The 15,665-nt window shown below is 44.4% G+C and overlaps 1 protein-coding gene across 1 annotated transcript in view; it reads right to left on the minus strand.

Moving 5' to 3' along the window:
- The window catches only part of LOC135076644 (cubilin), a 94,152-nt gene that overhangs the window by 11,348 nt on the left and 67,139 nt on the right, over positions 1-15,665 (minus strand). Inside the window, exons 4-15 of the mRNA XM_063971066.1 lie at positions 13,626-13,697; positions 8,928-9,102; positions 8,240-8,266; positions 7,600-7,811; positions 5,783-5,990; positions 5,052-5,260; positions 4,537-4,672; positions 4,360-4,458; positions 3,554-3,768; positions 2,080-2,308; positions 876-1,074; positions 264-468 (exon numbers count right to left, since the gene is read on the minus strand). Coding sequence (XP_063827136.1) covers positions 264-468; positions 876-1,074; positions 2,080-2,308; positions 3,554-3,768; positions 4,360-4,458; positions 4,537-4,672; positions 5,052-5,260; positions 5,783-5,990; positions 7,600-7,811; positions 8,240-8,266; positions 8,928-9,102; positions 13,626-13,697 — 1,986 coding nt within the window. The remainder of the gene's footprint in view (positions 1-263; positions 469-875; positions 1,075-2,079; positions 2,309-3,553; positions 3,769-4,359; positions 4,459-4,536; positions 4,673-5,051; positions 5,261-5,782; positions 5,991-7,599; positions 7,812-8,239; positions 8,267-8,927; positions 9,103-13,625; positions 13,698-15,665) is intronic.

Raw genomic sequence — 15,665 nt, forward strand, 5'->3', positions numbered from 1 at the left:
CGCGCGAGGCGGCACCACGCTCGGGCGGCACGTAGGGCTCCGGGAAGCTATGTATCTACATCTTATTCATTTAGTATAACGCTGTAGCTTACCAGTGAGATGTCCCTCCACAGTGAAGTGTTCGAAGTTGAGCAAGAGCCGCTTGCCGGGGCGCGCGGTCACAAACCAGTTGCAGACGCGCGAGGCGGCGCCACGCGCGGGTGGCTCGTAGGGCGCCGGGAAGCTATGTAGGCTACATCCTAACTACGCTACTGGTGGCTTACCAGTGAGATGCCCCTCCACAGCGAAGTGTTCGAAGTTGAGCAGTAGCCGCTTGCCGGGGCGCGCGGTCACGAACCAGTTGCAGACGCGCGAGGCGGCGCCGCGCGCGGGCGGCTCGTAGGGCGCCGGGAAGCGCGGCGACGTGATCACGCCCCACTCCGCGCTCGACATGTTGCCGCCGCAGTCGCCGAATATCGACTTTGCGGGCTGGGAAGACGTCGGATGAATTAAAAATTGAGTTTGCTTTACGTGTGTCTTTTGCTTTGCAAGATACTTGAGTACGAAGGTAGCTAGCTAGCTAGTGAGTCACGGAAACAGTTGCTAAACGAAAGATTCAGGATTATCCAAACGGTATGTAATTTCAGCAGACAGTGATGAGGAGTCACAGCATAGGTAGTACATAAAACACTGCAATTCAGTGAAATTAACCAAAACTTATAGCTTCGTATTTTCAGTATTGTGTCTCTACATCCTATAAAAATAAATAATCAAAGAAAGCACTAAGACTAAGAACATGGTAGACTTGATATATCTTGTACCCCGCATGTAGCACATGAAAGCGACCTAATTTCCAATTACTGCATTACGAGCTCCAGACAAGACTTAACACTCACCTCGAAAACATATCGCGCTTTGAACCCAGAGGCGACGTTTTCCAGATCGGTGTGCAACGCGATGAGCAGGCCCAGAGCTCCGCGCGGCGACTGCAGCGGGCCCGGCGTGGCCGGCCCGCACCAGCGGCCCAGCGGCACGCGCGAGCCCTCGCGTCCTGTCCACCACGCCTCCACCCAATCCTCGCTGCACGTCGCGCCACTGCGGAATACACAAATATACGTTATCATGTCTAAAGAGCAAGATCTCATCTTTTACAAAGAAGCACATGGGCGCCCTCGTTTCCTCTTTAACACGCCTCCACCCAGTCCTCGCTAAAGAGCAGGATCTTTTGTATTTTTTAACAAAGCAGCACGCCTGGAACCTCGCTCGCTCTCTCGCTCATCCACCATGCCTATCGCTATCATCGCACGTCGCTATCATCACTATCTTTCAAGCAAAACTGAAGTACTGAACCCAGTTTACAGTTTATATTTCAGTTAACTCCTCCAGCTAAGCTGCTTAACGTTAATAGTCATTTCAATTCAACACAATACTTAGCAGGCCGACATACTTAAGACCTTAGGATTACTGCCCATTTGTTAGTTCACTGCCGCACATAAGCCTTTCCAAAGATCACCAGAGACGATTTCCCACTTTTTTCGAATCGAAGATGACGGTGACCTGCTCGTTAGGAGTGGCGCCCAGCGTGTACATGGAGTTTGGGAGGATGGGAGTTGAACTCAAGGGGACTGTACAAGTATACATATATTGCTGCAACGATAGTAGCCGTAAAAGAAGACTCACCCATACAATCCAGCGGTGGCGTTCCAACCGTCCGCCTTGACTTTGAAGTGGTCGAAGACGACGGTGACCTGTTCATTGGGCGTGGCGTCGAGCGTGTAGGTGCAGTTGGTGCGCGAGGGGTAGTTGGAGGGGTAGCGGAGGGAGTTGAACTCAAAGAGACTGTACAAGTATATCCCGCTGCAAAGACAGCAGCCGTAAAAGAAGACTCACCCATACAATCCAGCGGTGGCGTTCCAACCGTCCGCCTTGACTTTGAAGTGGTCGAAGACGACGGTGACCTGTTCATTGGGCGTGGCGTAGAGCGTGTAGGTGCAGTTGGTGCGCGAGGGGTAGTTGGAGGGGTAGCGGAGGGAGTTGAACTCAAAGGGACTGTACAAGTATATCCTGCTGCAAAGGCAGCAGCCATAATAGAAGACTCACCCGTATAATCCAGCGGTGGCGTTCCAACCGTCCGCCTTGACTTTGAAGTGGTCGAAGACGACGGTGACCTGTTCATTGGGCGTGGCGTCGAGCGTGTAGGTGCAGTTGGTGCGCGAGGGGTAGTTGGAGGGGTAGCGGGGGGAGTTGAACTCGCCGCGCTTCTTCGCCTCCGAGCGGTATGTGAAGGCGCACTCGCCGCCGGGAGCGGCAGTGCCTGGCACTCGGTATTCTGAAGCAAAACATCGTAATTTGAACCTCATCATCATCATGTCAGAATTTGTATTGGAATGTCCAAAAGAATATGGATGTGGGTCACAAATTACAACTGAGGTCCTAATATAACCCTGGTGGTGTCAGATTTTTTGAGGCGCCATAATTATTATCCATCATGATTCAATTGGAATCATATTTCTCATAGGTCGGCCCTGCAGCTCCCCGGACCTGAAGACCTTGGTCAGATGAAGCTTGGTCCGTCGTAGAGCAGAGGCTCGGGGAAGAATCTTATTTCTTTTCAGACAATCCCGTCACAATGACGTCTTAACGTACGACCTGCATCCAAAGCGTTCAATTCTGAGCCTTACGTACCAGTCTCAAAAGTATATTTGGCCTTGAACCCCCGGCCCTGCAGCTCGCCGGAGCTGAAGACCATCACGAGCCTTGGTCCGTCGGAGAGCAGCGGCGCGGGGAAGGCGGGCGGGATACAGAATCCTACTTCTTTTCGGAAAATCCCGTCACAATGTTCTGACTAAACAAAACCGCACCCAGAGCGTCCAATTCTGAACCTTACGTACCAGTCTCAAAAGTACATTTGGCCTTGAACCCCCGGCCCTGCAGCTCGCCGGAGCTGAAGACCATCACGAGCCTTGGTCCGTCGGAGAGCAGCGCCGCGGGTAAGGCAGGCGGAATACAGAGTCCTATTTCTTTTCAAACAATCAGGTTGCAATGCCTAACCTAATTGTGAACTCGGGGGCTCAGAGCAGAGCCGTATCGACACCATTCAATTCTGAACCTTACGTACCAGTCTCAAAAGTATATTTGGCCTTGAACCCCCGGCCCTGCAGCTCGCCGGAGCTGAAGACCATCACGAGCCTTGGTCCGTCGGAGAGCAGCGGCGCGGGGAAGGCGGGCGGGATACAGAATCCTACTTCTTTTCGGACAATCAGGTCGCAATATCCTAACTTAATTGTGAACTCAGGGGTTCAGAGCAGAGCCGTATCAACACCATTCAATTCTGAGCCTTACGTACCAGTCTCAAAAGTATATTTGGCCTTGAACCCCCGGCCCTGCAGCTCGCCGGAGCTGAAGACCATCACGAGCCTTGGTCCGTCGGAGAGCAGCGGCGCGGGGAAGGCGAGCGGGATACAGAATCCTACTTCTTTTCGAACAATCACATCACAATATCCTAACCTAATTGTGAACTCGGGGGCTCAGAGCTGAGCCGTATCAACACCATTCAATTCTGAGCCTTACGTACCAGTCTCAAAAGTATATTTGGCCTTGAACCCCCGGCCCTGCAGCTCGCCGGAGCTGAAGACCATCACGAGCCTTGGTCCGTCGGAGAGCAGCGGCGCGGGGAAGGCGGGCGGGCCGGGCGCGCCCTCTCCGCACAACTCCGCGTCGTGCTTGTCGTACGAGTCCGTCGCCTCCTGCCCGCGGAGGTACACCTTGAGGTAGCCGTCGGGGCACGAGCTGGAAGATGGGAAAAGTGTGAAGCTTTGCCATGGTTATGACTAAGAGGGAGTGAGGCAATGTCCTAGCCCCTAGCTAGATGATTAGTAATAATTATGAAAAAAAAATACATTACAGCCAAACAAAGAACCACCGTCTCTCTTTTTTAAGTCGGTTAAAAACTACCTGTGTAACGATATCTCCGGCTGATTGTCGCTTTTAGTCTCTGAATAATAAATTATTTGATGTCATGTACTACATACGTCTTCTCTTATCACCTTTAAGAGAAGACCAACCGCTACCAATCGATCAACATGGAAAGCATTGGTCCTGGATGGTCAATGATGATGACATCTTCTCTCCCCAGATTCCCTGACACCAAGCTATTTTTACAAGGCCTATTGCGCGTGATAAGAATAAGAATGGATTAAATTCTAGGGTACCTATGGTTTCAGAATAATGGTGCTTTAAATATCACGACCAGCGAAAGAGAAAAAAAATTAATTGATGTTAGAGGCTTAGGAAACTTTCACGAAGTCGTCATGAAACAAAATAAGATGATTAGAGTTCTTAACTCCGCTACGTAGCAATTATAAATGTTTGTGTACTCACTCAGGTTTCGGGTTAGATCCCTTTGGTATAGAAAAGTTTTGAAATTCTAAACGCACCCTTTCTAAATTTTGTGAGTCTTGCATACCGTATATAAAATATCTGGAAAAAAAATAGTTATTAAATTCTTATAAGAATTTAACGAGAAACTATAAACGTTGATTGAATTTTTGAACTCACCTACAAACAACTTTTTGTATATAGGGGAATGGATAATTTGGATGGTACACGAATCCCGTAGATTCCTTTTTGCTCAGGATCTTCTGGTCGCACTCGGAGCCCCTAATGTGCTCGGCGTCGTGTTTACTTATAAAATCTGAAAGCAAAGTAACGTTTACTTATAAAATCTGAAAGTTAGAATTTCCCAAAACAAGAAATTAAAAGTATTCAGGTTGAAAGAGAGGTTGGGAAAATATTAAACAGACTTACAAGTAAATAATAATGGTCATTTTCCGGAAATGAATTACCAACTTTTTTTTACTTTAGAAGCATATTCGTAGTCTGATACGCACACTTTTCTTAAGCAGTTTCAGCAGCTTTTTTAGCGGTACCTAATCAAGGTATGCGGCGAAAGTCTGTGATACTAAGTGGGTGTCATTTTCAGCATTTTTCAGACAACCAAAAAAAGATTCCAATTTTCTTTCTGTTGATATTTTCCCCAACCTCTTTCTTACTATCTTCGCGTACCAACTCACCTAACTTAACAAAACTCTCTGAAAACTCGAAGATACCCTTGAACCCGCGGTTCTGCGTGCTGGCGGAGCGCGGCAGCGTGTAGAACGTGACCAGCAGCCGCTCGTCGCTGGAATACAGCACCAGGTTGCGCTGCTGGCCGCAGTATGTGCCGATCACCGCCGATGAGTTGTCGGGCCCGTCGTACACGCGCACCCAGTCGAATGGGCAGCTGGATAGAATTTGGTGAGATTAGTAGCTTTTCGGAATGACTTAACTAATAGGTGGACATAGGCGGCTTTTCCACACTATGATCAAAATCTCAAAATTTAAGCAACGAGCCTAAGGCCATCCTTAAAAGACTACTGAGGGAAGGTAACCTAACATTTTTAGTATTCATTAGGTAATTTCGATAACCTTTTTAGTTAAGCTTAATAAGTTTATGCATTTTTAGGAGTAAGTTCACAAGAACAGTCCAGCTGTAGATGGTTTCGAATCGGAAATCCGACGCCTAATATTGATGCTTGTTTTACGAAGTGCAGTCGTTTAGCACTGTAAACTAACACACAAAAACGGACAATGCATTTACTAATTTATCAATTTAGAATGTCACTGAGGAGACCGCTTTATGTTGCTCCATTTCAAAGTTTTTATTGCTACGAAGCTATTTCAACCAGTCCAACTGAAAAAAACTTTCCCATGTCTGTAACTAAGTTTCCTGGTTTTCTGTAATCAAGCTAATTAATGAACTTACTGAGGACCGCCGAAAAACAGATCGAAGTCGCGGAACTCCAGGCGTATGCGCTGCCCCGGCTGGCCGCTGAACAGGTAGTTGCAGGTCATGTCCTTCGGGTAGATGCCGGGGTACGTCGGCGACAGCAGCAGCCCCGTCTTGCGCTTGCTCGCGTCGATCACGAACGAGCATAAAGTGTTCGGCACTGGCGTTCCCACCTCGAACTCCGCTGTTGGGAGAGGAAGTAATTTCCTTAGTTAACACGATAGATTGACACCCGTACCTATTCACAAACGATGATTGCCAATCGAACGCACAGCGTTGAATAGAGCTTTGTGATTGGTTCGTGTATGACCCTGTGCGTCCACGCGCATTGTGAGACCGCATTGTAATGTTTGTGAATACGGGCGTGAGTCGACAGCTCATCGGACGTTTAGTGATCAGAGAGAGCAATGTACTCAAAGGGAAAAAAGAATCGACCCAGCACCTGCCCATCCCCCTAAGTCAGTCCGTACTTCGAATTCTTCTTCGAGGAAAAATCATGGGGGAAGGAGCTCATCTGATAGACTATTACATACATAGTTTAGCTAGATAGGCTCGTGCAATAACCAAAATGTTATCAAAACAATCAAAAATAATTTTACATATGTAATGTAATAACTACACACTCGTACACATGCATAAACCTAAATGCTATAAATTCCTAGGAGTTTTGGATTAATAGCTCGCTAACTGTAAGCTTGTAACTTGTAACTGCTAAAGTTATTTATATCTTCGAGAAGGTTTTACGACTTAAAGTTTGATTGAAAATACTTTGTAGGTACTTAGTGAAGTACTACGAGCGTTAAGAATGTGGCGGATAGATGGTTATGCAAAACTTAAACTCGGAGTGGGTGGGTCCTTTATAATATATTTTATAGTTTTTAGCAATCTCGCTTCAGGCTGAAAGACACTGCATTATGTTAGTGTGCTTAGCGGGCGTAACATCTTATCCGAGAACGGATAATGGCGGCGGGTGGCAGTCGCGCTGCTGTAGCGCGTTAGTAGCGCGTTGGCATCACTTCTGTAGTGCGTTGCAAATGCGACTAACGCGCGTCATTAGCGTTTCGTAAACGCGCGACAAAAAGGGCGAGGGCCCTAAAAGCTTTATGTTGAAAGTCTGGAAGACACTAACATGCATTGATGAAGCGGTATGTTCCGGTAAACAGCGTGGGCGGGACGAAGGTCTTGTCGGAGTAGAAGGAGAGCGTGACGGCGCATTGCAGTTAGACGTGGCGACGCGGCGGGATGGGCCCGCAGTAGGTAACTCACAGCGCTCTCACGCTATAGAAGACACTCACATGCGTTGATGAAGCGGTATGTGCCGGTGAACAGCGTGGGCGGGACGAAGGTCTTGTCGGAGTAGAAGGAGAGCGCGACGGCGCGGTGCAGCGACACGCGGCTGCGCGGCGGGATGGGCCCACCGAAGATAACTCACAGCGATCTCACGCTATATAAGACACTCACATGCGTTGATGAAGCGGTATGTGCCGGTAAACAGCGTGGGCGGGACGAAGGTCTTGTCGGAGTAGAAGGAGAGCGCGACGGCGCGGTGCAGCGACACGAAGCGGCGCGGCGGAATGTACCCACCAAAGATAACTCACAGCGATCTCACGCTATAGAAGACACTCACATGCGTTGATGAAGCGGTATGTGCCGGTGAACAGCGTGGGCGGGACGAAGGTCTTGTCGGAGTAGAAGGAGAGCGCGACGGCGCGGTGCAGCGACACGAAGCGGCGCGGCGGAATGTACCCACCAAAGATAACTCACAGCGATCTCACGCTATAGAAGACACTCACATGCGTTGATGAAGCGGTATGTGCCGGTGAACAGCGTGGGCGGGACGAAGGTCTTGTCGGAGTAGAAGGAGAGCGCGACGGCGCGGTGCAGCGACACGCGGCGGCGCGGCGGGATGGGCCCGCAGTAGCGCCCGCCGAACGCCGAGTTGACCAGCTCGCCCGCTTCCAGCGAGGCCATCTCCGAGTAGATATCCATATACTCGTGCATGCATCTACGAGAACAAGACATAAGCAATTTAGATTAACAATAGTTTCACTACCAAACTGACGCAGATTTTGAAAGGCATCCCTAAAATCACATTCATCACACAGCTCTGTAAAACAGAATGCAAAACAAAATCATTATCGATTTTGATGCCATTCACATCACTTTGAGGGATTATTTTTTATTAGAATTTAAATTCGCCGACCTAAATCATCCCCTGTCTCCCAGTGTATTCCGAACGTGTCTCCCTAAATAAATCAAAACAAGTTTATCCCAGTCAAGGTTCCGAGCTTCGAGAAGTTTGACCCAAATTGTCGCGTCTATACAAAACAATAATAATTCTTGCGGAAAGTAAACATGTTTGCGCCGCATAATTTATAGTAACACGTTACAGGGAGATGTAAGCGAGATAGATAGATAAGAAAAAATACTCACGCTGGTAGCTCCCCCACTGCGGCTCCACTGAAACAATAAACATTACCAGTGAAAATTGTGCCTTCGTTAATTTTAAATGTGATGAGGGGATGTTGATACGGATTTAACCGCTGGGTGCATAAAACATCATGGATTATGACGGTGTAAATTATTTATTTTAGCCGTCTGATTAATAGGTGAATCTCTCAGTAAATGTAGAAGAGCAGCAAACAATTTCTGAATGATTAAATTAACTAAGTCAAAACGACAAGGTAATGCGTTGCAATCGTCATAGCACCATCAACAAAATCTAAACTAGTCGCACTAGTCTTGTCAGTTTTTGGCGAATGTGCAGTGCAGACAGTCATGTTCTTAGGTGACGCCGACAGGAACGTGTACAGACATACTAGCGGCTGTGGTTGTGTGTGTGTGAGTGTGAGCACGTACTTGATGCCCACAGGGTGGACCGACGACACCATAAAGGTAGCGCTGGACGTAGACCGCTACCAACCGGGCAACATGGAAAGCATTGAGGGAAGCATTTGTTAAGCGGTGGACACCCTATGGCTGAGATGAATATGATGATTCCCACGCAGATCGAAGGTGCGGAACTCGACGAGCACGCGCTGCCCCGGCGCCGCCAGGAACGTGTACAGACACTGGCGGCTGTGGTTGTGTGAGTATACTGTGTGTGAGTGTGAACACATACTCGGGCGGCTTCCCACGCAGGTCGAAGGTGCGGAACTCGACGAGCACGCGCTGCCCCGGCGCCGCCAGGAACGTGTAAAGACACTGGCGGCTGTGGTTGTTGGGGTTGAGCAGCTCCGGCGCGTGGAACGTGCCGTTGCTCGCGCCGCCACGACTCACGAACGTGCGGTCGCACTCTGTGGACGCAAAAAAGAAAATATTACTTAAAGTATCAAGACACATCGTTTCGTTGTCTCTTTATACACGGAAATGGACCAAATCACCACAGCAAAAGATTTGGGATCCGGGATTATGTAAACAGTTCGATCAATCGTCGACTTTCAATAGATTGCCAGTTGAAGGGATAACCTTGTTCAAACATTTAATTGGGGACCTAATTCGATACAAACAGTTCTTAAAATCCAATTTGATTAAATTGAAGTCATGTAGATAGTTTGGTATGATGTTATGTCTATTTATACTCGTAATAGCACTCGGTGAATCAAATCCTATAAATCTGCTTTCTTTAATAACAAGCAAATGAGGCTAAAAAGAAAATCGCCAGATAATGTAGAGTGAAACTAAACAAAGTGGGCTCAGAAACTGGTAATTTACCGTAGATTCCGTGGTGGTGACGCAAAGCCCAGGTGTTCAGAGCTACAATGGCTAGGGTTGCAAAAAACTTTTTTTTTAGTTTAATAAACTTTCCATGGTCATTTTGAAAATTTTATCAAATAGGTAGTAAGATTTCCAGCACGTAAGTTAAATCATCAATCATTCAATACGTTACTAACTTTCATAGTTTCATTATTTATTATTATTTATTGTAGTCTTTCATGATAGACACTGCCGTGTTCCCAGATCAATAATGATATCATCTATCATACTGTATTTAAACGGAAGTCAAACCTAAATAGACCTTGTTTATGGATCCCAATAAAAATCGCCGTCGATTTCCTCATCTTCTTTTATCTTTTGTCCGCATTATGATTTACGAAGCGTAACCGTAGCCTGCTATTAAAGCTTCCATTCCAGCCCACTCTTAAATAAAACTACTCGCACTTATTCCCACTTCCCAGCTTTTACGTCAGAAAAATACTGCGCCGGTATCAAACCCTCACCTGAACGACTCCGCCAGGAAATATGAGACATTTTATTTGAATGTAATGTATAACATTTGTTTTGACACCTTTTGATCGACATATTGTTGAACTTGTGTTCAAATTGATATCCAAACTACGTAATTAAAATGAATTAGCTCGATGTATGTAAAAAAACAAGTAGGTAACATTCTTTGTAGTGTGCAATTCTTCTTCTTCTTTCTTTTCAGCCAAATGACGTCCACTGCTGGACAAAGGCCTCCCCCAAGGTTTTCCACAATGAACGGTCCTGCGCTGCCCGCATCCAGGCTCTTCCCGCGACCTTTACCAGATCGTCGGTCCACCTAGTAGGAGGCCTGCCCACGCTACGTCTTCCAGCCCGTGGTCGCCACTCGAGAACTTTCCTGCCCCAACGGCCATCGTCTCTACGAGCTATGTGCCCCGCCCACTGCCACTTGATTTTAGCAATTCTGCGAGCTATGTCGGTTACTTTGGTTCTCCTGCGGATCTCCTCATTTCTGATTCGATCACGCAGGGAAACTCCGAGCATAGCCCGCTCCATCGCCCTTTGGGTGACCTTGAGCCTTCTTATGAGGCCCATAGTAAGCGACCACGTCTCAGATCCTAATGCAATTACTAATGCAATTACTAATGTTCAATTCGAAGCCATTCAGCTAAACTACATTTATATCCTTGTGTAGGTACTTAAATTAGGTACGCATTTAGTAAAACACATAACATTTTAAAATTATGTTTGAATGAAACTTTAATTTCGCTATAAACCTGGAGTGTTAAAAACTAACTGCTTTCGTTGTTAACACTGTTTGATACTTTTATTTTTCGCTTTCGTTAATCCAATCGCAGCCTCGCAGGTTAACACACTGACTGACGTCATAACTCATAACAAAATGCCCATTTGTACGTGGTTATACGAGCAATAATACGCAATCTTAATGCACACAGCACATAAAAACACCAGGGAACAACCATTTAGGGCCTCGTTTATGTAAACGCATTTAGCGCTATGTAATTGTTCTCATTAAAACCATAATATATCCATTACTTGCTAAAACAGTGTCAATAGCTGCAGAAAGTGGTAAAATGTATCTGAAAGTAGTTTTGGCCCCTTTGTAGAATGTCCCTCCTTGTAAGCCTCAAGGGTCCTGACCTGGTCCAGGAATAGGTACTTTTGATAAGAAGCAGTAGTATTTTTCAGGTTTTTTCATGAATGACAATTTAAGAATCTGAGAACTGATCATCGATTCAGGCGTGCTTTTAAACTTTTAACCATACATTATGAACAGCGAGCGTTCATTAAATTTATTTAAAACACAAATAACTGTCAGTTCAGGATTTCTACTCTAGTCACTCGTGTCTTGTGGTCCGGGTCACCTGATGAAAAGTTGGCAACATATTACAACCTGCCACATGAGATTGTTGCCAAATTTAAATCCGCAAAGCTTTGTATCAGTATAAACGATGCCTAAACATAATGCGGTGGAGCCCACGTTATAATATCCCTTTTATTTCGCTGAAAAATTGCGATAAACACGACGCTGACCCTCACCGCCGGAGCTGTATATTTTTTAGCACTTTCAAAATTAACTTTTTAGGAATTTCGTTGTACTGTTTGTGTAACGTAACATGTTTTAACCCCTGCGAATGTAACAGGCATTAAGTTTCTTGATTCTTTGATAGGTACGCGACCACTTTTTATGCTAATTACAATCTGAAAAGTATATTTCTTCTAAATCTTACTTTTCAACTTCTTATGAGTTCTTAACGTTTTGAAAAAGTGGAATAATCTGTCACCTGAAATTTAACTTTTCATACCTATAGGATATAGGTACTTAATTTGTAACTCATCTAGATATTTTTGATGTGTAAGTATTTAAAACTACGAAACCTTCGACACGAGCATACAACCCAATGCACTTTGTCCGATTTATCATAAGCTCACTTATTGCTCAGCACTATTCTAAACAGCCAACAAAGAGAAACGCGCCAACTGGACACTACATGGTCACCGCTGTATTTTATCTCAAAAATAGCTTCTTTGAGCAGTAAATGCACCGTAGGAAGTCTTTCAGCCGAGAGACAGCGAATTCAAAAGCAACGGATATTCATGGTCGGGTTGGTAAAGCCTGAGGTGCCATCTACCGATGAAGACGTGTCTTTTACAAACTTTAATATTCAACGGCGAAAGCTTTTAAATTTCGATTTCTTTGAAATCTCTTTGAATGTTTCAGTTAGTATAAGACTATGATGTGAGCGGAGTCCATTATATAAAAGCTTTAATAAAATATTAGGCGCTAGACGAAAAACTAATTTGAAGAAACTAGATTATCAATCACAAGACCCTTCTGAAACTTCAGAAAAGATGTCCTTAAGTTACACGATATCAAATTGCTTTTGTTTTAGTTTGTCAGCTTATTTGGTTAGGTAAGTAAATCTGGATTGAAATTTATATTTGTCACGGATTAATATAATTTACTTACTTGTACGAGAGCAATAATAAAAAGTCGCAGCGAGGGACGTTATGTTTGCATACATACCTGGTATACACTGTTATAGCTCTTGAGACTTAACGCAAGGTACCTACGGTGTGACTCTTTTCAGTTGGCCATTAAAACTTTCCCTCGCTAAGGCTTTGCCGTGTTCTCGGGTAGATTAAAAACTTCATTACGTTGGAATTATACGACATTTTAAATAAAACTTACCGTCTTTTTAGTTTAATCACTACACATCAAACTAACACAGATCATGCTGCTCGAAAGATACATAGAAATATTTTGAAAACACATTTGATACTGTGTACACAAATCAACAAACGGAACACACTCTCATCGAATGGTATTGCAGTGATAGGGATCTGTATTGTGCCAGGGTGCTGTTACAAATTGGAAAAACGCCAAATAATAATGGTATACATTTTCCGAACGTCCACACGTTGTTAGGGCTACGTGCGGCGCACATCAATTTTAATATTCGGACCTTCGTGCAATTTTTTTTTGTTATTTACGGTCTGTTATTGGGGAAAAGTGCTCAATTGACTTTTGTTAGGTTGTCAGGAGCGTGGCGGGATGGGGTCTGTGCTGAGCTTAATTAAGGTAAGTGCTTTTAGCCAAAATACACATATACTCGTAGACTAAAATAAGATCTCTTTCAATATACCTTCAACTTGTAATTAGGAGATTCAAATAATCCCTCGATTTGTCGCGAACTCATTCTGATAACTTTATCTGCTCGCTGTCAAAACGACCGTTTGGCAAGTTTGTGTAATCCCGAGTCGGCGAGAATTATTCCGCCAGGAATCGTAGATGTTTCGTTCCCGATAGGATGTCAAACTAATCTAAAAAGAAACTTGATCGAGTTTAAAATATGGGTCCGACAAGCCAATCTTTTTCTAATTTAAGTTTTTTAACTTTAAAACGAATGCAACGTAGAAAAGTTCTGTACTTTGGTACCGAGATAATTATTTCTTATAAGGATTCCATTTCATAAATGGTTCGTTTATAATCTCGTCATTTCTGTTCTGCAACCGTTTGTGCATTTTTGTTTTCAGAGGTAGATTGCGAGATCTTATTGTAGTTTATTTAGATGTAGGAGTGTAGACGTACTTGGCAGTTTAGTTGGCGAGCTTTCGGCGGGCGTGCCCCGGCTCGAGGGCTCCGTGGCCTCTCCCGCGTGCACTGCACAGAAATAACAACCAGTTACCACCGCATCTCAACAATGCTATTTTACTTGAGTGCAAGCAGCATTTACTTTGCAAGTTTTGATCTAGAGTCGAGTTCAGACCCCAGTAAATTGAAAGCTTTCAAGTTAAATTACAGCGCTCATTCTTAATGACATTGACAGAGATTCTAAGTTTAACTGTCCGAATTATAAAAGCTTTTTGTTTAAATAAATTGTCCCAATTAACTAGCCCAAATATAAGTGGAAGATCCAATCATAAACGACAATGAAGCTACGTTAAAATCAGCACCAAGTCAGACTATCACAACCGGTAATAAAGAATCTTTGAAATCTTCAGATTCCTTTTAAATTATTCAAAAGCGATATTCAGGTCAATTGAATACAAACCCAAATGCAACTGGTAGGCTTCTTGTTCAGATTGGATAAATTTCCATTTGAAAAGCGACGCTCTATTACCCCAAGTGTTTGCATTACCTCAAAGTTGGGTAACTTGAATTATGGTTAATATTGTTTACCACGCTGCGTGCTGGTGTAAGTTTAAGAAGCTGTAAAACTTCGTCCCTGAAACTATCTTCGCATAAGCGTTTATAATTAATTCGAAACCTTATAGTCTCTTACAGACAACTCCGAGAGCACCCACAGTCGAAACTTTAATGGCAGAATGTGGGGTATGTGCAAACAGTGGAATAAACTTGACTTCCGGAACTCCCGCGTCGCCTGAACTCCGAGAAAATAGGCATAGTATCTCGTGGGCCCAATTAGGTTGATATTGTTGGAAGTTCAAGACAGAGAATGTAACTTTGTTTCCTTTGTGAAGAGGGAGAAATACTTGGCAACTTGATGTTTTATGGTTGTACTTAATAGTTTATCTGTTTAAAGTATATTTATTTATTTACGTTACTAACAGGGCGATATGGAAATCATTAGGGACGCCAATACAATTCTGCAGTGAACGTTCTGTGGCTGAAATGATGATGATAATAATGATGATTTACATTTCTCAAAGGGCTGGAATACGTAGTGTGGGCAGGCCTCCTACTAGGTGGACCGAATATCTGGTGAAGGTCACGACCTTCCCACGGGAAGAGCCTGTCAGTGATCATTGTCTAAAACTTTGGAAGAGGCCTTTGTCCAGCAGTGGACGTCATTTGGCTGAAACGAACGAACGAATGAATATTTCTGAAAATGCAATGTTTAAGTTTATTTCTCCGTAGACGTGCTTCATCAAAACACCTGTTATTTTTTGGTCCATTCGCGCTTTTAGAATTAAGCAGAAAACCTTTTAGCGTTTCCGATTTATACATGCATCTCGAAACACAATCCCGCCCATAGCAAGTTATAATCTGAATGCGATTGCATCGCACGTCAGAGTTAGTACGAGTATTGAAACAGCTTGCAGTGTCTGCCGATGGACCGACTTATTGGATTTGCAGTTTATCGAAAGCTTTGAAGCTTTTGAGGAACAAAAATAAATTTTTAAAAGCATTTAGAATTCCCTGGGCTAATTTGATACATTCGGAATATGTAATATTTGTTACCTACATTAGCCTAGAAACCTCGAAATTGTTAATTTACTCGGGCCCCTACCTTAACCTTCGGAAGGCAACAGGGGTGACCAGTCACCCCACTAGTTCAAAAATGTCTTCATACGTTTAGTTGCAGTTGTTGTGTCTTTCTGTCGTTTGGTCTATTCTCTAATTGGAGGGAGAGCTATCAGTCGCATGCGTCAACATATCGCGTTAGGTTCATGTTTTTGATATTTTGACACTGCTGGGGTGACTCATCACCCCTGTTGCCTTTTACGTATACTTTATTTTTTCGTGTTGCTAAAGTAAATGGTTGATTTTGGAGTAAAAATGGCTTTGTTTTCGGATGATCAAATCGAAAAATACTTTCATGGACTTGCTGATGTCAATTCCTATGATAAATGCTGCTCAGATGATAATAAGATTCCTAAAATTGAA

Source organism: Ostrinia nubilalis, chromosome 12, assembly GCF_963855985.1.
Source record: "Ostrinia nubilalis chromosome 12, ilOstNubi1.1, whole genome shotgun sequence".
In the NCBI taxonomy this organism is placed as follows: Eukaryota; Metazoa; Arthropoda; class Insecta; order Lepidoptera; family Crambidae; genus Ostrinia; species Ostrinia nubilalis.